Source organism: Nannobrachium achirus, assembly GCF_963921795.1.
Source record: "Nannobrachium achirus genome assembly, chromosome: 14".
NCBI lineage: Eukaryota > Metazoa > Chordata > Actinopteri > Myctophiformes > Myctophidae > Nannobrachium > Nannobrachium achirus.
In genome coordinates, this window is record NC_137821.1 from 49,998,491 (window position 1) to 50,023,015 (window position 24,525).

The 24,525-nt window shown below is 45.8% G+C and overlaps 1 protein-coding gene across 1 annotated transcript in view; it reads left to right on the forward strand.

The window, feature by feature from the left end:
* gal3st4 (galactose-3-O-sulfotransferase 4) overlaps window positions 1–21,905 on the forward strand; it is a gene marked incomplete at both ends in the record, with an annotated part of 79,239 nt that extends 57,334 nt beyond the window's left edge. Inside the window, 4 exons of the mRNA XM_080741667.1 lie at window positions 11,127–11,433; window positions 18,377–18,664; window positions 19,529–19,744; window positions 21,213–21,905. Coding sequence (XP_080597793.1) covers window positions 11,127–11,433; window positions 18,377–18,664; window positions 19,529–19,744; window positions 21,213–21,905 — 1,504 coding nt within the window. The remainder of the gene's footprint in view (window positions 1–11,126; window positions 11,434–18,376; window positions 18,665–19,528; window positions 19,745–21,212) is intronic.
* Between the last annotated feature and the right edge of the window lie 2,620 nt (window positions 21,906–24,525).

A 24,525-nucleotide genomic window follows, 5' to 3' on the forward strand; every position in this document is an offset into this window, starting at 1 on the left:
CTCTCCTCTCCTCTCCTCTCCTCTCCTCTCCTCTCCTCTCCTCTCCAGGGCAGAGAGTGTTAGAGAGGCAGGGGCTGAAATTTCTAAAAGGGCCTTTTGGTGAAAATATCGAAAATAGCCGACCTCCAAGCTCACAACGCGTCGCAGAGGTCGGCTATTTTCAGGGCTTGCTACCACACTGAACTAAGCATAATCAAGTCAGTACTGGAGATGTGGCGTAACGGCATGGATTTCTACACAGAGAGGGCAATTTCTTTCAACAATAAGATGCTGCATTCAAGTTCAGGAGAGTTTGGACAAGGCAATTCTCTTGAATGCTGTCTTAAAGTACCGTATGTCATGGAAAGAGGGCATTTGCATTTCTTTCACCGTAGTAAAAACTGCATTCATGGTCTGGACTGGAGAGGGCACTTTATACAGACGGATAAAAGGGCAGGGGCTCAAGCCCCCTTGCATGTCTATGTGTGTATGTGCCTGCTCTCCTCCCTTCCTAATCTTATTGTTTACAGCTGAGGTTTTCATTGCACCCCTGCACCATTCTGCAGCAGTGTAGATGTTGTATGGGCAGTGGTGGATAGTAACTAAATACATTTACTCAAGTATTGTACAATTCTGAGGTACTTTTACTTTGCCCGAGTACGTCCATTTGTCAACACTTTAAATACTTCTGCTCCATTATCTCAGAGGCAAACACTGCACTTTTGTTTACTCCACTACAATTATTTGAAAACTTCAGTTGACTGTGACTTTACATTGCTTGTGTAATGATACATTCTGCATAATGAGTACTTTCACTATTGGCACTTACTTATGTTTCTATCAATTACACACCCCATGAAGCCTAGAATTAATGGAGATTTTCTAGCTTTTGTCGCATTCCTAAGCCAATCATTTGACGAGCGGCGGAGACTCTCATGCAGATCAATTGAGTCTCCTGCTGGAGACTAGGGCATTAACGACTCAAGTTTACAGTATACAGTTACGAATCAACTTACAGTAAAGTCGAAGTTGAATCGATCCGTCATCATATTGCCCGGGGCGGAGAAACCACACTGACACACTGCTGTTCAACTTGAGCAACTTATATTAAAGATCTGTGTCTTGACAACTGACATTCAATTAGGGGTGGCTCGGTATCAACATTTTGTTATCGCGGTTACCGTCCTCCCATTTACCACCGGTATTGCGGTAATTACCGCACCCCCGTATCTATTAATTAAGGTTCGTCGATAAGACAAAATATTCCTATCATCTGCCCAAAATTCGTCTCTCCACGGTCCTATAAGCCCGACTGCTCGAGTTCCCCGTACAGCACAGTGGGTCTGGCTTTTGAAAGTAGCAGATCTACAAGCTCACAACGCATCGCGTTCGCAACGCGTTCTGAGCTTGTAGATCTTTGCAGTGTCGGGTTACTATAGTAACGTAGGCTACAGAGGCGTCAATTGGGTATGGCAAGCTATGGCACCTGCCATACCTAGGCTACAGGGGGAAATAATAAAATGTACTTTCATCGTGCCTGTTGCTAAGGTATGGCAACATGACTGGTGTCTGTCATGTTGCCATACCTTAGCTTTTTCTGAACTGACGCCACTGGTAGGCTACTGGGGCTTCAGACACTGCACGTTGTTTGTGAACAAACCAGATGAGACGGGTATAGTGATTGTGTACGGTCTGTGATTATGCAAACTCACGTCTCAAATCGCATTGATTGAGTGGTGATATAAACATAGTAAACAGGTTTTAGTTACCAGACTTGACAGAAAAGGTTGTAGTCGAACAACGACGGGCACACGCGCTACTGTAAAAGTAGCCTACTCACGTCTAGCGCTGGTTTCATTTTCGGTTTTAGTCCTCGCGCTCCGCCTGTATGAATAAAAAAGAAACGGCCACGAGGTATGTATAAACATACTTGTGTGAGTTGTGTCGTGTGGATTATGGAGAAAGTTTAACGCTGCTGTCTGCTGACGCTACGAGGCTACTGCACTGCTCCAGTGTCTAGTCTACTGTGTCTCACTCTCTGTCGGAGACTGTGACGGGCCAAGCTTCCAATTGTTCCAAACATATGGTGCGCGGCCCAGAGCAGAGCGGCATGAAGCGCATGCGGTCCTCGCTTCTCCCCCGTTTTAAAACTCGCTCGTTCTCAATAAAAATAGCCTATTTTTTGTCTTTTTTGACCGCGGTAAGGACCCTGACACCGCGGTAGGCCGCGGTATACCGCGATACGGCGGTACGGCGGTTACCGAACCCAGCCCTACATTCAATATAAATTATTATTTTATTATTAGTAGGCCTACCTTTAGCCCATATAGCCAGGCTAAGCAAGCTCACAGTGGGTGCGTTTATATGCACATTCAGAATGGCATTCAGAATGAACTTATTCCGAATAGAGCTTCATACCCAACCGTTTACATGGGACCTGAATACAAGTATCCCTCATTCCACTGTCGTTTACAGACAGCAGTTCATTCCGATTGGAGCGTTTATATGACAAATGTATCCCGATTGAAACGGCATAAACCACCTCTTCAGACCAGAATGAAAATTCATTCGGGTCAGACCGGAATGGCCATTCCTAAACGTTTATATGAGCATTTCTATTCTGAATGAGAAGTCATTCCGAATATAAGTGGAATACATCTGTTAAGGCTTGGTTGAGTTTGAACCCGTATGCAACCACTCAGGAGTCAAGAAGGAGTTAAGGCCTCACAGGGCGTTTTAATGTTCAAAAGCAGGAACACAAATGTATAGATATAATATATAAATCTACAATATATATACATATACAATAGTGGCACAAGATGTATTAGTATATATATGTAGATATTATATAATATAAAACTATACTTAATATAAGGGAGATCCAAGAGAGTGGTCTGAGTCCAGGCGTGTGGGTCGGTAGCCAAACAAACGATCCAGAACAATGGTGACGGCAGGTAATGGCACTGCAGGTATCCAGGTCTGGAGAGTGAGAGAAAAACGATTAGGTGCTTGTAGCAAAAAGGCAGAAAAGCTCTACAGAGTACGGATAGCAACAATGTAGCTTCAGCTAATACTTGCCAGGTAATTCTTTGGGAAGTTCTGGCGAGGAGTGGCGGTGAAGCTAGGGTTCTTGAAGACTCTGGTGTTGATTGGAGAATGGGAGCAGGTGTGCTGTCCACACCCAGCCTGCTCATCACCGGAGTGGAAAAACACTGAGTTGAGCCTGAGTGTCTAGGTGGCAGTGTGAGGATAGTGCACTGGCGCACTCTAGAGGTAGAAGGTGGAGGTGAAGGGTTCGAAACCGTAACAGGACCCCCCCCTCTACGGGAGCCTCCTGGCGACCTGCCAGGCGCATCAGGATTATCTCTGTAGAACTGCCGTAGAAGCTCAGGATCCATGATGAGTTTCCGGGAAACCCAACTGCGCTCCTCCGGCCCATACCCCTCCCAGTCAACCAGGTATTGGAACCCACGACCATAACGGCGCACCCGCAGTAGCCGCCTCACTGTCCACTGGGGATGCCCATCGACCATCTGAGGGGGTGGGGGTTTAGGGGGTGGAGGTGTCAAGGGGCATGACGCTACAGGCTTGACCTTGGAAACGTGGAAGACTGGGTGTACTCGCTTCATGGAGGAGGGAAGTTGGAGGCGCACTGCAACCGGATTGACGATGCGCTCAATAGGGAACGGTCCTAGGAACCGAGGTGCCAGCTTCCGGGACTCCACCTGCAGTGGAAGGTCAGAGGATGAGAGATACACCTGCTGACCTACTCGGTACTGCGGGGCCTTGGTGCGCCGACGGTTGGCTCCTCGACAAGCACGGGTGTTGGACTTCAGTAGAGCTGTACGGACAGTCTTCCATACTCTGCGACATCGTTGAAGATGGGCTTGCACAGAAGGGACTGCGGCCTCAGTCTCCTCTGCCGGAAATAGGGGAGGCAGGTATCCTAGGGAGCACTCAAAAGGTGACATGCCAGTGGCAGAACTGACATGGGTGTTCAATGAGTATTCAACCCAGGGCAGGTCCTTACTCCAGGAGGACGGATGGAGAGCAGAAGCGCACCGGAGGGCGGCCTCCAGGTTCTGATTGGCCCTCTCAGCCTGTCCATTAGTCTGGGGGTGAAATCCCGAGGAGAGACTGACGGTGGCACCGATGCCCTTACAAAAAGCCCTCCAGACCTGGGAGGTGAACTGGGGACCACGGTCACTGACGATGTCAACTGGGAGTCCATGAAGGCGGTAAACGTGTTTCATGAGTAGCTCAGCTGTCTCCTTGGATGAAGGAAGCTTAGGGAGAGCTACGAGGTGCACCGCCTTGGAAAAACGGTCTACCACAGTGAGGATAACTGTGTTGCCCATGGAGGGGGGAAGACCGGTGACGAAATCCAGAGCGATATGCGACCAAGGACGACCAGGGACAGGAAGGGGACGCAAGAGACCAGCAGGGGACTGATGGGATGACTTGCCTCGAGCACACACCGTGCAGGCGGTGACAAACCTCCGGACATCTGCCACCACAGTAGGCCACCAGAATCGCCGGCGTACAAAAGAGAGCGTGCGATGGATCCCTGGATGACAAGCTTCACGGCTGGCATGGCACCACTGGAGTACCTGGGACCGGACTGCATCCGGAACGTACAGTCGGTTGAGGGGTCCAGTTCCTGGATCCGGTTGGGTGCGCTGAGCCCTCCTGACCGCTGCCTCGAGCCTAGTGGTAATTACACCAACCACTTGGGAAGCAGGGAGGATGGTGTCTGGAGTAACAGGGTCTCTCTCCGCCGAGTGAATCCGAGACAGGGCGTCAGCCTTTGTGTTCTTGGAACCTGGCCGGTACGTCAAGGTGAAGTTGAACCGACCAAGGAATAGGGCCCAGCGTGCCTGACGGGAGTTCAAACGCCTAGCTGACCTGATGTAGGTAAGGTTCTTGTGGTCAGACCAGACAGTGGTGGGATACTCTGCACCCTCTAACCAGTGGCGCCACTCCTCGAAGGCTTCCACTACAGCCAGGAGTTCCCTGTTGCCGATGTCGTAGTTCTCCTCAGCTGGTGTGAACCTTCGAGAGAGGAAAGCACAGGGATGCAGCTTCTCATCTGAGGCAGACTGTTGTGAGAGAACTGCTCCAACGCCTGTGTCAGAAGCATCTACTTCCACTACAAAGGGCCTTGAGGGGTCTGGGTGGAGCAGGATTGGTGCAGAGGTGAATCTCTTCTTGAGGGCATCAAAGGCTGCGTTAGCTGCAGGTGTCCAGGCATAGGGACGCAGAGAGGAGGTGAGAGCCATGAGGGGGGCTGCCACTTTGCTGTAATTTCGAATGAAGCAGCGATAGAAGTTAGCGAACCCCAAAAAACTTTGTAGCTGCTTCCGGTTGGAAGGTTTAGGCCACTCCACTACAGCTTGAACCTTCCGTGGGTCTGGCCGAGTCTGCCCAATCTCAATGATGAAACCCAGGAATTCCACAGAGGGAGCGTGGAAGGTGCACTTCTCGGCCTTGATGAAGAGGCGGTTCTCCAGGAGGCGTTGGATGACTTGACGTACGTGTTGGACATGTTCCTTAGCGTCTCTGGAGAACACCAGGATGTCATCAAGATAGAGCACCACAAAGATGTCCAGCATGTCCCTCAGCACATCATTCATCAATGCCTGAAAAACTCCAGGGGCATTGGTAAGACCGAAAGGCATGACAATATACTCGTAATGCCCCCGTGGAGTCTTGAATGCGGTCTTGAACTCATCCCCCTCACGTATCCGAACGAGATGGTAGGCGTTGCGGAGATCCAACTTCGTGAAGATGGAAGCCCCCTGCAGAGGTTCGAAGTTGGAACTGACGAGGGGAAGAGGGTACTTGTTCTTCACCGTGATCTTGTTCAGTTCCCTGTAGTCGATACACGGCCTAAGGTCTCCACCCTTCTTCTTGACAAAGAAGAAACCTGCTGCCATCGGGGACCGGGAAGGACGGATGAGGCCCTCGGCCAAGCATTCAGATATGTACTTGTCCATGGCCGCCTTCTCAGGGAGGGATAGATTGTACAGCCGACTGGCAGGATAGGCTGCGCCCGGGAGGAGATCAATGGCACAGTCGTAAGGACGATGGGGAGGCAAAGAGCGGGCTCGTTCCTTACTAAATGCTTCACCCAGGTCATGGTAGACCGACGGTACTGTAGACAAGTCAGGAGGAGAAGGAGTGTCAACAGGAGACACTGAGGAGGAGTGAGTAGCAGCGCGGAGACAGCGGGCATGGCAAGCAGTGCTCCAACTGAGAATGCGTCCCGTGCTGTAGTCCACATGGGGGACATGCAACTCCAACCAGGGTCGGCCTAAGATGAGAGGAGTGCCAGGGGATGGTAACACATGGAAACGAATCTCCTCGACATGGTTACCGGACACGGTCATCTTGAGGAGTTGAGTATGGTGTGTAATAAGGCCAATCTGGTGTCCATCAAGAGCAAAAGTTGGAATGGGTTCATTTAGGGCAATGAGGGGAATGTTGGCCTGAGTGGCCAATTGGAGGTCGATGAAACTCTCATCGGCGCCAGAGTCAATGAGAGTGCAGACGGAGAGAGAACCCCCCTGCCAGGAAAGATGGACCTTGAACTTGGCAGGGTTGGTGGATGTAGGGGAACGAGAGATTTGGCTCACCTGGAATCCCCTGGCCTCCAGTGAGCCTAATCTTTTGGTAGCTTTGGACAGTCCTCCCTCAGATGGCCCTTCAGTCCACAGTACATGCAAAGGCCTCTGGTCCTCTTGCGTTCCCGGAGGCGTTCGTCTATGTCAATGGCGAGACTGATGAGCTTGTTAAGGTCGGTGGGCCTATCTCGAACCAGCTCGTCCTTCAGCGTCTCGGTGAGGCCATCTCGGAAGATGCAGCGCAGGGTGGAATCCTCCCACCCTGTGCTGGCAGCGAGTGTGCGGAACTCAATAGCATAAGCAGCAACAGTGCGGGAGCCCTGCTTAATGTGAAGGAGCTGTGAGCCTGCATCTTGACCAGCGATGGGGTGGTCAAACACCCTCTTGAACTCCTCCTCAAAGTTTGGATAGTTGAGTCTTGCCCCAGGGTTGGAGCTCAAGAAAGACTGGACCCAACAAAGAGCTTCACCGGTGGTATGGGTGGCGATGTAGGCTACCTTGGCTGCATCGACGGAAAACATACTGGGCTGCAGGTCAAAGACAAAGTTGCACTGCAACATGAACCCACGGTAATCGGAAAATGCCCCATCATAGGGCTTGGGGCTGGCCAGGTTTGGTTCCCTGCTAGGCTGGACGACAGGCCCAGGAGTGTGGGATGGAGCCGAAGGAGCACCGCCTTGAATCTGAGAAGCTGATGGGGCTGCGGTGCTAAGAGCGGCCAACTGGGTGGTCATGGTCTGCATCTGCTTTAGTAAAGCCTGTTGTTCGTTGAACACTTGTTGGAGCTGTTGTGACTGGGTCTGCTGTTCAGTAGAAATATCGTGCACCATTACTGAGGCCTCCTGCAGTAGGCGAGCATGTTCAGCAAGCACCTGCTCCTGGCGTCGAATAGCACGGGCAGGGTCAGTAAGAAGCCCAGGTGGAGATGACTGCAGTGGAGGCTGACCTCCTGAGGGTGCTGGGTTTGTCATGGCCAGAACTTCTGTTAAGGCTTGGTTGAGTTTGAACCCGTATGCAACCACTCAGGAGTCAAGAAGGAGTTAAGGCCTCACAGGGCGTTTTAATGTTCAAAAGCAGGAACACAAATGTATAGATATAATATATAAATCTACAATATATATTATACATATACAATAGTGGCACAAGATGTATTAGTATATATATGTAGATATTATATAATATAAAACTATACTTAATATAAGGGAGATCCAAGAGAGTGGTCTGAGTCCAGGCGTGTGGGTCGGTAGCCAAACAAACGATCCAGAACAATGGTGACGGCAGGTAATGGCACTGCAGGTATCCAGGTCTGGAGAGTGAGAGAAAAACGATTAGGTGCTTGTAGCAAAAAGGCAGAAAAGCTCTACAGAGTACGGATAGCAACAATGTAGCTTCAGCTAATACTTGCCAGGTAATTCTTTGGGAAGTTCTGGCGAGGAGTGGCGGTGAAGCTAGGGTTCTTGAAGACTCTGGTGTTGATTGGAGAATGGGAGCAGGTGTGCTGTCCACACCCAGCCTGCTCATCACCGGAGTGGAAAAACACTGAGTTGAGCCTGAGTGTCTAGGTGGCAGTGTGAGGATAGTGCACTGGCGCACTCTAGAGGTAGAAGGTGGAGGTGAAGGGTTCGAAACCGTAACAACATCTGTGCATATAAACGCACCCAGTGTGTCGTGTCTAAGATCACAGCAGCTGCAGCCCATGATCAAGCCTAATTAATTTATTCTCCGTCCCGCGACAGTGTTGCGTGCAGAGAATAGCAGACCTCCAAGCTGTTCTGCTACGCCAATCAGAACACCTGTGTTGGTCCTCAACATGGCCGGTGTAGGACTACAAATGAAACCCATGAATACGATAAAAACAATGGTTTTTGGCTGAACTACTCCTTAAAGTACATGTTGATAGCAATACGTTCGTACTTAATTAATTAAAATGTTACTGTTACATAGCAGTATTTATACTTACAAGAGTAAAACCTGTGAGATTACTTCCTCCAGTGGTGCTTTGACGTGCTGATAAGATGTGCACTAATGTGATGCTATTGTTCACAGCTGAGAAAATAAGTCATTGTTGGCCGCACTACTCAGTGGTGTAAAGTAACTAAGTACATTTACTTAAGTACTGTACTTCAGTACAGTTTTGAGGTATTTGTACTTTACTTGAGTATTTCCAGTTTTCAGTACTTTTACATTTACTCCAGTACATCTCAGAGGCAAATATTGTACTTTTACTCCACTACAATTATTTGAAAACTTAAGTTACTAGTTACTTTGCAGGTATAAATTATAATATTATAAAACATACAGAAACCAGATTAGTACTATTTTATACCTTGGCTATTTGAAAATAGCCGATCTACAAGCTTGTAGATCTGCTATTTTCAAACATTTTGTACTTTCACTTTTGGTACTTTAAGTATATTTTGATGCCAACACTTTCATACTTTTACTCAAGTACATTTTGAGTTCTGGACCTTTACTTGTAATGGAGTACATCTACAGTGGAGTATTGATACTTTTATTTAAGTACAAAATGTGAGTACTTTTTCCACCTCTGGCACTACTCCTTTAAGTACATTTTGATACCAGTACTTTCGTACTTAAAATGTCACTGTTTCTACATACATAGCAGTGTTTATACTTTTACTTACAAGAGTAAAACCTGTGAGATTACTTCCTCAAGCGGTGCTTTGATGTGCTGATAAGATGTGCGCTAATGTGATGTTATTATTGTTCACAGCTGAGAAAATAAGTAATTTTTGTCCGCACTACTCCTTTAGGCATAGAATTATTGAATGCTTTAACCAGTGAAAAATAGCAGATATACAAGCTTGCAGAGTGCCGCGCTGCGAGCTTGTAGATCTGCTATTTTCGTCGTGAAAATGTGTGCAAATCTTTGAATACATGTATTTTCAAAGCGAACGTTTTAACTCAAATTTTGCTTCTGGGTGGTCCCTGGAACTAAATATTTTGAGATTCGGGTCCGTGGCCAAATAGATATCATTTTGGGGGTCCTTCACATGAAAAGGTTTGAGAACCACTGACATAGTAGTCTCTCAAGAACAGACTAACTGAGCTCCAGTTAAGTGAAAAGGACCTTTTCTTTGACGATGGCTGGCCAGATTGCTGACATAGAAACACAGGTTTTTCAAAAAATCTTAGAAGGATTCAAAATACACTTATAGAATCGGGTCAAAATTCTAATTTTCAAGATTTTTCAAAAATAGCAGATCTACAAGCTCGCAGCGCGGCACTCGGTGCCGCGCTGTGAGCTTGTATATCTGCTATTTTTCAACAGTTAAAGCATAGTATAATGATACACAATAATGTGTACCCGTTCTAAATGGGTACAATTTAACACCAGTATGTTCGTACTTAAAATGTCACTGTTTGTACGTAGCGGTATTGCTACTTTACTTAGGAGAGTAAAACCAGTGAGAGTACTTCCTCCAGCGGTGCTTTGACGCGCTGATAAGAAGACGTGTGCTAATGTAATGTTATTGTTCACAGCTGTGTTCCAGCCTGCAGCCAGCACGCTGCAGCAGTGTGCACGTCTCATAGGGGGCTCAGCGGCGGCTTTGTTGCTACGCGATAACAAGACAAGAACACGTTGATAGCCAACTAGTTATTATCGCTCGCTCGCTCACTCTCTCTCTCTGTGTGTGTGTGTGTGTGTGTGTGTGTGTGTGTGTGTGTGTGTGTGTGTGTGTGTGTGCGCGTGTGCGTGTGCGTGCGCGTGTGTGTGTGTGTGTGTGCGTGTGTGTGCGTGTGCAGTCCACATCCTGGTTCAAAGCTGTGGTTAACAGGAACGTATTTGTAGACCGCTTGTAGATCTGCTATTTTTGAAAAATCTTGAGAATTTGTCTTTGAATATTTTGACCCGATTCTGTCTTCTAGTAAATACTTCCAAGGTTTTTGAAAAACATGTTTCTGTCAGTGGTTCTTTTTCATGTCAAGGACCCCTAGAATTAGATGCTCGATATATTATGTATCGGGGACCCCCCCCCCAGAAGCAAATATTTGAGTTACAAATGTTTGCTTAAAAAAAATATACATATATATATATATCCCATCCACTGGGCCGAGCAAATAAGTGTTCTGATTGGCAGCTTCTCCCATTGCGTGCACTGTGGTTTGTTGACTGTTGGTCCTCTAACTCGTCCAATGAGGTTGTTAAAAATAAGTTCTGCCCCGACCCAACATTTAGGGTAGGGTAGGGTAGGGTAGGGCCTACAATGTATGCTAAACTGGTGTGATTTATTTTATTTTTGGTGTTATTTTTTATTTTTTATTATTATTTTGTTTCTATTACTCTGTGATAGAGTTCTCAAATTCTTTCCAAAATTGACCATACCCGACCCGACCCAGGGGCCAGGTAGGGCCTAAAATGTATGCTAATTAGTCGGGCTGGGTAGGGCCTCAGGCTGGCCCAGTTAGGGCCCAGTTAAGGTTGGGCCTTAATGTTCAGGCCTGTTGAGAACTCTAGTTAAAACTGACCCTCTCTTGTCTCTTCTGTCTCTGTGTCTGCAGCAGCGTCCAGCCGGCGGCGCGGGGCGCCCTCTTCTCCTCGTCCCCCGAGGGCGGGGCGGCGGCGCTGGGCTCGTGCCGGCCGCACACCCACGTCATGTTCCTGAAGACGCACAAGACGGCCAGCAGCACGGTGCTCAACATGCTGTACCGCTTCGGCGAGGAGCGCGAGCTGCGCTTCGCGCTGCCCGTGGGCTACCAGCTGGGCTACCCGCTGCCCTTCAACGCCCACCGCGTCAAGGGCTACCGGGGGCCGCGCGCCGTGGAGTTCCACCTCATGGGCAACCACATGCGCTTCAACAGGCCTGAGGTGAGGAGACGCTCTCGTTTTATTTTTTTTAAGCGGTGAAAGCCGCTTCCAAGGAGTAGCTTTGTCTGTCCCCTACATGTTTTTTTGAGGATTCCCATAGATTCTCAAGGAGTGGCTTTGTCTGTCCCCTACATGTTTTTTTGAGGATTCCCATAGATTCTCAAGGAGTGGCTTTGTCTGTCCCGTACATGTCCCGTACATACAGAATTGAGGATTGGTTAAGCTTCACATGACAATTTGGCCCTCCAGACAAAAGCATTAATTAATTCAGAATTCATCAAAATATAGAACCAAAGCACATAGAAAGTATAGATCTAGAACACAGATTTCATAGCTCTAGAACACATAGAATAAAAATTCACCGCTTCACTTCGAACCGCGGTTTGATTTTTTGTTTTTATATTAACCACTTGAACCCTAGTGTCCATATTCTGAGAACTTTAGCCAAAAGTAGCCGGTCACTCTAATAATTGCAATTAACGATTTAATTGTGTTGTCGTTGACAATTGCATTTCTGTCTGGCTTGTAGGCTTTGAAGTTGCACATGGCAGATTTGACACGTAACCTAAATATACAAAGAAATTACTGACATATTTGACAACTTTATACTTAAAAAAAGAGAACATTTATAGAGAAAATAGCCGATCTACAAGCTCGTGACACATTGTTATTTCCACTATTTTTGAAAAGTTTGAAAATATATGAACATTTAAACATGGAAACGATTATGACGATTATGACAAAAGAATTGCGATTATGTCAAATAACTGCAATTAGAAGATTATGTAATACTTGTGACAGGCCTACGCACGCACGCACGCACGCACGCACGCACGCACGCACGCACGCACGCACGCACACACACACACACACACACACACACACACACACACACACACACACACACACACACACAACGCCAACAAAAAAGTGAGCTGTAATGCAACGAACATGGAGCTTCGTGTGTTGGCTGCTGGCTGGGTTTGCATAGTGTGGATTTGCATTGGACGGGCCGTGGCCATTGGTTGTCATGTATGCATATCGCGGTGTGAACACAACTCAGGGAGTCCCCAGCAGAAGTAGATAAGATAGCTTCACAATTAGTTTAACCACTTCGTCCATATTTTATACTTAGGCTATTGAAAAGTAGCAGATATACAAGCAAGCTTGTACATTTTATTTTTATTTTACATACATTTTTACTTCTGGGGACCCTGGCACAAAACCTCTTCAGATGGGGGTCTGGTGTACAAGATACACTACACCAGTGTTTCTCAACCACTGTGCCTGGAGACCTTTGGTGTGCCCCTGAGAAGGTTCAAGTGTGCCCCATGAAACTGCTTGAAAGCCAGTATTGTATTTATCATTTTAAAAATCATTTAAAGCACACAATGCCTCGCGGTGCGAGGCGTTGTGTGCTTGTAGATCAGCCGTTTTCACTACTGTTGTGCGACAACCTTGTATGATGAAGCAGGGCTCTACTTTGCGAAGAAACTTACACATTCAGTGATGTTACTAGGTTTTCAATGTAATGGGTCCCGGGACCCACAGGTGGTCATTCAAACCAGTACAAATGGAACAGGTCCATTTGGTTCCATTTGTTCACCGAGTTACAGATACAGACCCATAAAGTTCTATTTGGTTCCTAACTATCATTTATCTGGGGACCCCCTGGAACTCCCTCAAGGACCCAGGACCCCACTTTGAGAACCACTAGTGAAAATAGTTTTTAGCTGTTCCAGGTTTAACTGATAATAAATCTTTACAGTGTTTATCTTACACAATACATTAAAAAACAAATTAAACTATCTAAACTAATATAGCAACTTAAGTAGAAGAAGTAAATTATTTTAACATGGACTCCAATGGAGGCGCATCCCCGGGACCCCAGGACCATGACATGAATGAGTCCCTGGGCGACTTGAATGAGTTTTTGATGCGGGATGCGCAAGTAATGACATCACTGACATTTGAAACTTGGAGATACAAGGTTTTCTTCCCGACAGCGACGATATTTACACCCCCGTATTATGTTGGCGTGCCCATGGCTTGCAAGCAATTACGCACACATATACAGTATATATTCACGGTCGGGCAGAAACCTCGTATCTCCAAGTTTCAAATGTGTATGTTTTTTGTTTTTATGTAAAGCCCTGCTTCATCATACAAGGCCGTCGCACATGGTGAAAACAGCAGATCTACAAGCACACAGCGCCTTGCGGTGCGAGGCGTTGTGTAGATCAGCTGTTTTCACTAGTTTAAATCATTTATAAAATGATGGTTTTGGACAACAACGATATGGATGTTGATGGGCCGAGTTTAAAAGAATGCACACGCTGTGGCTGACCTGCTGGGGCTGCGGTCAGTCCGCTGTGTGGAGTACATCTTGTTTTAAAGATCTACAGCGAGGGGGAAGAAACCCCTGACAAGGAGAACCCTTAGAGTAGAGGAGAGTTTTTCATCCTGATCTGAAGAGCTGTTCAGGACCGTTGTTAGATAAGAAAGAGGTTCAACGTGTTGATTTGAATGCTTCAAATGGGAGGGCAGGGGCGTCCAAAGTGTGGCCCGGGACCCAAATGCGGCCCTAGGGGCACATTTATACATTTTATGCAAAGAGAAAAGGTCCAAAGTTGTTTTTTGGAGCTGGTTACAGGGGGGGGGGGGGGGGGGGGGGAACAATGCAGGTGAGGTTTTATGTTTTGGTTTAATTTCCAGGTAAAATGGGTTAGGGTTAGGGCTTTTTTTTCATGATGTGAATGTTGAGTGAGAAGAAGTAAAATGTGAATTGTTTTTAGCAATAACAATAACTAGAAGCTCGGCCGTCTGAAGGCCTGTCCTGGAAAGTTGTCACTGGACGTTAAAACCAACAACATTAGCATATTATACAGCAACATATGTGCTCATTAATACAGTAACAGGAGTGTTGAGCACTACGGGGCCTCTGGGAGCAGTTAGGGGTCAAGTGTCTTGCTCAGAAACACTTTGACACATTGATGAGGCCTGGAATCAAACCTGAGACCTCTGGCTTCCCAGGAAGGCTCTCTCTCTAACCATTCAGCTGTGGATGCCCGGATATATCTTTGTTGAGAGTATTGACAGAATTTAGATTACTGGGGGAACATATTCATATGCAGTGATGTCATTACGTGCGCATCCCACATCAAAAATTCATTCAAGTCGCCCAGGGACTCATTCATGTCATGGTCCTGGGGTCCCGGGGATGCGCCTCCATTGGAGTCCATGTTAAAATAATTTACCGGGTCGCGGTAAAAGAAAAACATTTTCCACAGACACCACCATTGTTCATGGGTGAAAGCATCCTACTTTACCCTACGTTAACACAAATAAAATCCACATAGAAAGTCTTAAACAGGCGATAGAAACGTAAATGTTTTGATTCCACCGACGTCCGACGCCATTTTGCGCGCCCGAATTCATTAGGGGCACATGTTTTAGTAGTTTTAGTAGTTCTAAGTTCAAACATTAGCCAAATTGTAAAATAAATATAAGAAATAGGCAAACATTTTGAAAATAGCCGATCTACAAGCTCACAGCGCTCGAAAACATTGTATTGAGGACTCATAAAACTTTTCTGGGACCCATTTGAATGACCACATGTGGGTCCCGGGACCCATTACATTGAAAACCTAGTAACATCACTGCATATGTATATACTTATTTATGAAAGAGCACTGTACATGGTGTTTTTCTACAGCTGCTGTCCCGTGACTCAATCACAAACCATAACATTTTATAAAACAATGGAGTCATCTAACTCGTGGAAAAGAGACGTAAACTGACACTGATGAATGCATCACAGTTTGAAGTGAACAAATGGTGAAGGTATGAGGAAGAGTATCAAACTGATGGTGGAGGTTTAATGACAAGGAAACAAACAAGCAAAACATATTTAAAATCTCTATCAACTGAACGTAAAGTTGAATTACAGCCAGTTTCTCATGAGAAACCATGATTGAAATGTGTGAAGCTTGAAAGATAATCCATTAATCAATGTTTGGCACTAGGAACATTGAAGGTACAGTATGAGGAAGAAAACCAAGGAAGAAACCAATACATTTGACTAAAGTTTCCCCTCTCTCTACCGAATGTAGAGTATGAGTATCTCGTTCCGTCTGTGAACATCCAGTTGAATATCTAGTTATGGATAGACACGCAACACTCACGTGCACAACAGGTACACGTCACACACACAACACATGCACTCATAACTTCAGCACCATAACAACAGTCTTGAATAGTGATTCTCAACAGGTTTCAAATGAACCCACATTGTTGGTGTTGACCAAGAAGTCAAGGCCCGATATATATAGGGCCCTGGGCCCACTGGTTGAGAAACAGTATTGTAGGGCATGGGTCTTCGTTCGGCCCGGGATCGAACCCGACCTCCCAGTCTAAGGGCGGACACTCTAACCACGAGGCCACAGAGCTGATCAATTTGGTGCTCAACTCAAATATATTGTCACATCACAGGCTTATGGTGTAAAAAATAATAATAATACAAATACAGTGTGGGGGGGAGTCCTTTTTGTACAAGGAAAACAGGTTAGATATCAACATGGCAGGGGTGACATTTACATAAAGTAGCAGTGGCATCAGTCAGTTAGACGTAATGACAGATAATGTACATAACATAGCATGGTTTAAGGAAGAAAGAAACGAGGCAGTTAAAAGTAACAACATCATATCATAGTATTTAGTCATAATAGTCATTAACACAGAATAATAATGGTGTGTCATCAGGACAGTGTGGTGACAGGAAGGATCAGTGCTTGTTCAACAGTCATGGCAGTGACCTTTTACATCACTGTTACAAACAGATCAATCATCATTATTCAATGATAGATGACATCATGCTTAATTTCAGACCATGATTACAAGATACACACGCACATAATGAATGTATTAGAGACACATCTGCGTACAAAATAAAAACTGGTGTCATACAACTGGAGGAAGGCAGAAGGAAATTGGCACAGATAAATAAGTGTGAGTTTGAGGGAACCAAACAGTGACAAGGAAACGCATACATAAAAAAATATATATTTAAAGAAAAGTCCCCTCTTGTTACTAGGTTTTCAATGTAATGGGTCCCGGGACCCACAGGTGGTCATTCAAATGGGTCCCAGAAAAGTTTTATGAGTCCTCAATATAAAGTTTAAAAGCCCTTCCACAAGCCTTAAAGGAGAGCAAATCCCTGGCCTCCTTCAAAATCGGTTTGAAAAGTCACCTTCGGGCGGCTGCTACTCGAGACTTGTAAATAGACTAAGCACCCATGCTTCCACCCCCCCCCCCCTTTCTGCTTTTGTAATTGATGTTATCCTTTTTCTGCTTTTGAAATTGATGTTATCCTAGATAAAGTACTATGTACTATTCGTCTGTCTTTGAATGTTATATGAGATACATAAAGTGGTTCCTGTGTAAATAAGCCGTAGTGCTTTCTAGTAGGGATGCCCCGATCGCGTTTTTTTGCTCCCGATCCCGATCCCGATCAAATATTTTTGCTCCCGATTCGATCCCGATCCTTCCCGATCCGATCTTTCGGCAATGCATTAAGGTAAAAGAAAAGAAAAATGCTTTTATGTTGTCCTTTAAGGTTGTTTTTTTTATTTAAATAACAGTATCCATTCTATCCAAGCTTCTTTTTTCACTTAGTGCAGCATTGTATCAAAACAAATACAAAATAAAGCTCATCAGCTTATATATTCTTTTAATATATAAAGACAAGGTGCTTCCCGATATTGTTCTCCCGATTCCGATCTTTTGAAATCGGCCCCGATCTCCCGATATCATATCCCGATCTCCCGATCCCGATCTGGGCATCCCTACTTTCTAGGATCTCCTTTTAGTTGACCTTGTACCAATGATTTGTGCTGTCATGAAACTGTACTTTTTTCTATTGCACACTGCTAATAAACTCTTCAATCAATCAGTAAGTCAAATAAATCAGTGCGGCCAAATACATGTCAATCAGAGGAGTCCTTGACTTGAAAACAGGGCTAATCACTGCCTTGCATTCTCCAAGGTTTTTCTTTTCTTTTTTCAACAAAGCAATACATTAACAAAGGGAACAAAGCAGAAAGGCTGTCCCCTGCCCTCTGCACCTGCTCAGAATAGCAGTGCTATGTTTGCTTTACCACGGTTAATGTTTGCACCCTTGTGATCATTTATCAAGCAACAATGACACCTAGGTGCCACGATGGAAAAAGTACTGGCATGTTTTGCTTGAGTAAAAGTAGTCGAAATCCCGTGTTCAATATGCACCTGAGTCGTTCAAACATGAAAACGATTATGTTTATTACAGCAAAAAAGAATTGCGATTATAAACTGGTGCCAGGCCTAATAATCTAAGATAGCCATGTACCTGACAAAATACTTCCTGAACGTCAAGGATGTCCACAATCAGAACACCAGAGGCAGCTCCACAAATCACGTTCAACCCAGATTTAAATCTAAAAAGGGCACAAATTAATTCTCGTGCTATACCACTAACATGTGGAACGCCCTACTGAACGCCCTAAAGGAGTGTAAATCCATAACCTCCTTCAAAAGTCTGAAAAGTCACTTACAGATGGCAGCTACTCGAAACTTGTAATAAACTAAGCCCATACTCACCTCCCCTTTTCCACTGTAAATATCTTCCTTTTCTTTTTATTTTATTTTCCCTTTTTTCCCCTTTTGTTATTGATGGTATCCTATGCAAAGTACTGTGTTCTATCCGTCTGTCTTTCAATGTTATATGAGATACATAAAGTGGTTCCTGTGTAAATAAGCCGAAAAGCTTACTAGGATCTCCTTTTAGTTGACCTTGTACCAGTGAGTTGTACTGTCATGAAACTGTATTTTTCCTATGCAACCTTCTAATAAATTCTTCAATCAATCCGAACACACCCATACCGTACGTGCTCTCTGTCTCCCCCTGCAGGTGGAGAAGGTGATGCCGGAGGACACCTTCTACTTCTCCATCATCCGGGACCCCGTGGCGCTGGCCGAGTCCTCCTTCGCCTACTACAAGGAGGTGGCGCCGGCCTTCCGCAAGGCCAAAGGGCTGGGCGACTTCGCCGACGAGCCGCGGCGCTACTACGACGCCCGCCTGCGGAACAACCACTACGCCCGCAACCTGCTGTGGTTCGACTTCGGCATGGACCACAACGCCAACTTCTCGCTGGCGCTGGCCAGCCGCGGCGAGGCGGCCGTCCGCAGGGCCTTCAAGGTATGGGCGGCAGCAGTGGAACCACTGGATTGCCGATCTACAAGCTCACAAAGCCAGTGTTGTTTTTGACAGCACATTTTGATTTTGTTTTAGTCATAGTCTTTTGAATAGAATGTCTTTTAGTTTTAGTCATAATTTAGTCACCTGAACAGTTTTAGTTTTAGTCTAATTTTAGTCGCCTAATATCATAAGATTTTAGGCGACTAAATCTACAGTTGATTTAGTCAACTGAAATTTATTTTGGCAGGCCTTGGTGGCATCGTAATGACTGATTTTACACATTTAACACTTCATAGAGACAGTGTAGTGCCTCAGTAATCTAAGATTAGGTCAATGAGGATATGAGGTCAATGAGGAGGCATTTATAAACAAAAATGATTCAATTCAATTCATTTGAATAACTGTATGTAAAGCAGTGCTGTGTGACTGTCGACTACAGCCCTTGCTACTGTTGCCTCAAAATTTTATGGGTCCCCAATAAAAGGTTTTTGAGCGTCGTGACAACTTGTGAGCTTGTAGATCGGCTATTTACAAAATGTTTGCCTCTTTCTTATATTATTTTACAGTTTGGCCAATGTTTGAACAGTAGTTGATAGTTGATTACTTTTGATGCAGTAATGGTCTTTTTTCCTTTTCTTTCTTGAGGTAGGCCTTTTTAAAAGGTCTCAAGTCCTTACATTATGACTTCAATTCACTTGATAAGGGTACAAGACACCAGGGTTAAAAGGAAAAAAAAAGAAAAAAGTAAAACAATCTTTTGGGGACCTCTCTGGGGTCTCGACCCTGCAGGTTGACTGAAAAAGAGAAAAGCGTGGAAGGGACAGCCAATGGTTCATGTGGATCTGTTCCTCTTTGTCTCTCCAGCTCATCCTGGTGTCGGAGTACTTTGACCAGTCCATGGTGCTGCTCAGGCACGCCCTCTGCTGGCCGCTGGACGCCGTGGTGTCGTTCAGCCTGAACGCGCGGCAGCAGAAGCCCAGCGGCGGCATGGCGGGCGGCATGGGGGGCGTGGCCGGCTCCTGGGTGGGCAAGGCGGCCGCGGTGGCCGCCGGCGTGGCCGTGGGAGGAGGGCGGCAGCAGGTAAGGTTATCAACGTAAACTGCCCCAGTCGCAATTAGTTGATATAATCGCAATTATTTTGCACAAGCGTCTAAATCGTTTCCATTCGCCGTTTTAACTCCTTCTCTGCCCCCAAAAAGTAACTTTGAGGGAAAGGCTGTTTTGGTTCCGGTAACGTCATGACGTCATTAGACGGCGTATCCCGGAATCAGAAACTATTTGGTGACCCATTAGGCTAGCGAACAGCGCCATCCAGTGTATAAAAAAGGAACAAAAAAAAAATTGTCCCATTGCAGAGAATGAGTTTAATCAATCTGTTGTAAGAGGTGTGAAAATAGCCGATCCACAAGCTCACAACGTGTGGCATGGCGACGGGTTGTGAGCTTGTCGGTCGGCTAATTTCACTCTCTTTGACGATGTTTGAAAGTATACAATGATTCAATGCATGGCCTGTTTTGACCATAGGGAAGTGATTATTGGATTATCAGATTATTTTTTATCTAAATTATTATTTAGATTATTGGATTATTGTATTGATTATTTATTTTTTATTTTTTTGAAAGTATAAAGTAATTCAATCCATGCCTTTTTTGAGCAGAGTTCAGTCAGGTAACTCACAAGTGTGTATGTCACATTTAATGTGGCGTTTGGCTCTGCTACATTTTCTCCCTGCTCAGCAGCAGCACAGAAGAAGAACATCATTAACCATTAGGAGCAGGGAGATATAAATATATAAACACCCCCCATGGGGAACAGAATTAGCAGAGCCTACTGGTGGTGCTGGGTAAGTAGTTGGCAAATGATCAGCTGACTGCCACGTCAGCGAATGAAGTAGGGTCTGGCTTAATAGTGAGAAGTAGTGTCCTTATACAACTACAATGCAGTGTAAGGCGCTCTACAGACGGACAGCGGTTGCCGCCGGGGCTCCCGCTTGGATCTGCGAGGACCGCGCCGCGGTGATACACTAACACACTCGCTCTTTGAGTAAACGCTGCGCGGTATTTCACAAAGATGAACACAATCCATCTCTCACCGCCCGCGTACGCATGCACAAACGAGCACGCTCGCGGGGATTTTCACGGGACTGCGCCCGCTCGCCTCGCCGCCTCTAAACTTCGCTGCGCGGACGAAATAGCCGCCCGCCTCTCATTGAAAATGAATTACTAGCAGGCGGTGACCGCGTACCGTCTGGAATCCCCTTTAACCTCTCGAGTATACCTGCCTGAACTAACTACGCAGGCTTCGCATGCTATGTATCATTAAATCATTGTTTAGAACTATTGCTACTGGAAATTGTCTTTCTTTCTTTCTTTCTTTCTTTCTTTCTTTCTTTTATTTCAGCAGTCATACTAGTTGTATTAATCTATTTTAGTTGTATTTTCATATACTTTTTTCATTTCTTCTTTAGTTTATGCCATATTTGAATTGTATAACCCTATACAATTCACACATAATAATACTAATAATAATATATATCATACCTTTGCAGGCCAAGGCTCCGCCCAACCTCTCGCTGACGCCGGAGCAGCGCGAGAAGCTGCGCGAGTGGAACGCCCTGGACTGGCACCTGTACACCGCCTTCAACCGCACCTTCTGGGAGGAGGTGGAGCGCTTCGGCCGCGCCCGCATGGACCGCGAGGTGGCCCTGCTGCGCTCCCGCCGCGACGCGCTGGCCGCCGTGTGCCTCCGCGACGGCGGGCGGCCCGTGGAGGCCCAGCGCATCCGCGACAAGGCCATCCGGCCCTTCCAGAGCGGCCTGGTCAAGATCCTGGGCTACGAGCTCCGGCCGGGCCTGGACAACGCCACGCGGCTGGCCTGCCTGCGGATGATCCGCCCCGAGATCCAGTACAAGGACGTGCTGGACGCCAAGCTGTTCCCGCGTGCCGCTGCTCCGCCGCAGCAGCAGCCGCCTCCGCCCCAGGCGGCCCAGCCAGCCGCTCCGGCCCTGAACCGTGGCCTGGGACAGGCCTCGGTCGACAGGCCGCCTTACGTCAGACAGGACTCGTCCAGGACAGGAGCGAGGCTGTCGTTGGGAGGAGGAGGAGGGGGTGGCAGGACAGCGGAGGAGGTGGAGGGGGAGGGGGAGGCTGCGGCGGCGAGGGACTGGGACGGGAGCCGCCTGCTGGCGAGGAGTAACCGCACCGTGGCGCGGAGGGAGGCGAAGGTGGCGAGGTTGAGATAGTGTGGGTGCTGGGGTAAAGGGGGCTGGGCTTAAATTATGGGCAAAAAACAGACAAATATCACAGACTTTCTTTTTTTTTTTTTTCTTTTTTACTTTTTTACTTTTTAACAAATACCTCGACATTGGCTGGGCTTAAATTATGGGCAAAAAACAAACAAATATCACAGACTTTCTTTTTGTTTCTTCTTTTTAACAAATACCTCGACATTGATGTTTTGCCGATAATATCAATTCTCTTAAACATTTCGTTCCAAAATAGTGGAAAATAGCCGTGCTACAAGCTCACTTGTAGGTCGGGCTATTTTTGACAAAATGCTGACAACGTCTTAAAAAGGCTTGACCTCGTAAACCCTTTACTTATTTGACTGGAGGCCATACTAGGACCCACTCCTGTTTTCAGTTATCTCCATGGAAAATAGCCCGATCTGCTAGATCGCGCATTTTCACCGAATGTTCGAATAGGGATGCGACTGTTCGAGTGGTTAAGTGACTAACAACCAGGAAAACACTTAAAACACCATATCCCGACATGATTTACAAAATCGTCGTTGTCGGGTGAAAACCTTGTATGTCCAAAACTGTTCATTTTGTATTTATCAAGTTGAAAATTATTTAAACTAGTGAAAAGAGCCGATCTACAAGCTCCGCGAGGCGTTGTTTGTGTCTCTTTTGATGAAGCAGGGCTTTACTTTGCAAAAAAAAAACATACAAATTTGAAACTTGGAGATACAAGGTTTCCACCCAACAGTGACGATATCATAAATCCCAGCCCATATCTTCTCATATCACAAAATCGATAAATATATATCGCCCAGCCCTAGTTTCCCCCCGCCTACCAACCGATCTACCTGCGGACCGTACCTTTTCGCCTTTTTAAAAACTCCCGGACCAACGAAGAACAGGACAGCTGAGCCTCGTGTGGATTTTTAACGAGAGAGGGGAAAAGAGACTCGTTTGGAGAAGATAGAAGAAAAAAAAAAGAAGAAAAGGAAACGTCCTTTTGCACTTCCACTTTAAAAAAGAAAAAAAAACATTCTAGCTCGGCTTTTGCTCGTTTTCTTAAAGACTTGGGAACGTAGTTTTTTGTCTTTTATCTCTTACCTTTATCCTCAATGAAGTCCTGGTTGCGTTGACAACGCTGGAGTATTGTATTACAGGGTGCGTTTGTTCGGGGAAATATGCGCGGCGAAGAGCTGGAGTGCTCTCTGGCCAGTGGTCACTTCACCCTTTGTTAGCCTCCTGGTTGGTCCCTGACTGACCAACCAGCAGGCTCTATCTGCCTTGTCCCGCCCTGGTTCCGCCTTTTTTATGTTGAATTAGCTAAAACATAATTTTTGGAGAAATAAAAACATTTAAAAACATGCTGATTCACTATGCTGCCACTGAGCAGCTCCAATTGACTGAAACAAAGTTTGAAATTAGAATTGAGAACACAGAATAACAATATGAAGCAACTGAATTAACATGGCAGTGGATGGAATGTCCCACTGAATGTCCCTCCAAGTCAAAGCAACCAATGGGTGTGGAGAGGGGCAGGACAATGGGCGGGACTTGACAAAGGGTGAATTCAGTGTGGTCGGTGCGTTGCTTTTTTTAGAGAATTCACTACACCGCCCCCTAGAGGTCAGTGGTTCTCAACCTGTGGTTTAAGAGGGGGTAAAGCCACAACTAAGAACTTAAGAACTTTTAATACATAAAAGAATAAGAATAAATCAAATAAAAAAGACCATAACTGCATCAAAACTAATCAACAAACTTTACAATAAAAGGTGGTCAAACATTGGTCAAATTGTCAAATAATATAGGAAAGAGGCAAAAAAGAGGAGAAAATTGCTTGTAGATTGTCTATTTTCACAATCTGTGGAACTGAGTCAAACTAAATTTGCCATGCCTCAACTCCTACAATTCCAAGTGCTTGTCAGTTCAAATATGACTATTCTTTTGCGGGTGCCGCAGCCTGAAAAGGTTGAGAACCACTGCATTGGGTTTTAATGTGTCGTCTAATGATTAGACCATTTCCACAGGCAAGGCTGTGTAGTTTTTACCGACCGTGCGCTAGTACGGTGTCACCGCCGGAGCACTCTTACGCATTCTGAGATCGTATTAATTTCCCGAACGCGCACCCCCACAGTGAGCCGTCTCAACAGTAGGGATGGGACGATACACGATATTGTCGTTTATCGTGATAAAAAAACACGATAATCGTATCGTGGAGATTTAATTTACCGTGATATCGTCCTCCGTCATGCATTGGGATCAATTCACTTTTTATTTGCCGAGCTGCATATCCGGTACCACTTAAACCCTCTATAATTGGTAAAATTTACTTATAATATACGTACTTGATACAGTCTTTTTTTCACACTCTATCAAATGCCTTTGCCGAAAAATAGCCGATCTACAAGCTCACAACGCGTCGCAACGCGACGCGTTGTGAGCTTGTAGATCTGCTATTTTTCGGCAAATGTTCTGCCCCAGGTTAATGGATATTTGATTATCGCGATAATATCGTAAATTGCGTTTTTATTTTGTCACAATAATCGCGATATGACATTTTCACATCGTTCCATCCCTACTCAACAGAGCACCCACAAAGCCTCGTGGCTTTCACAAAACAGGC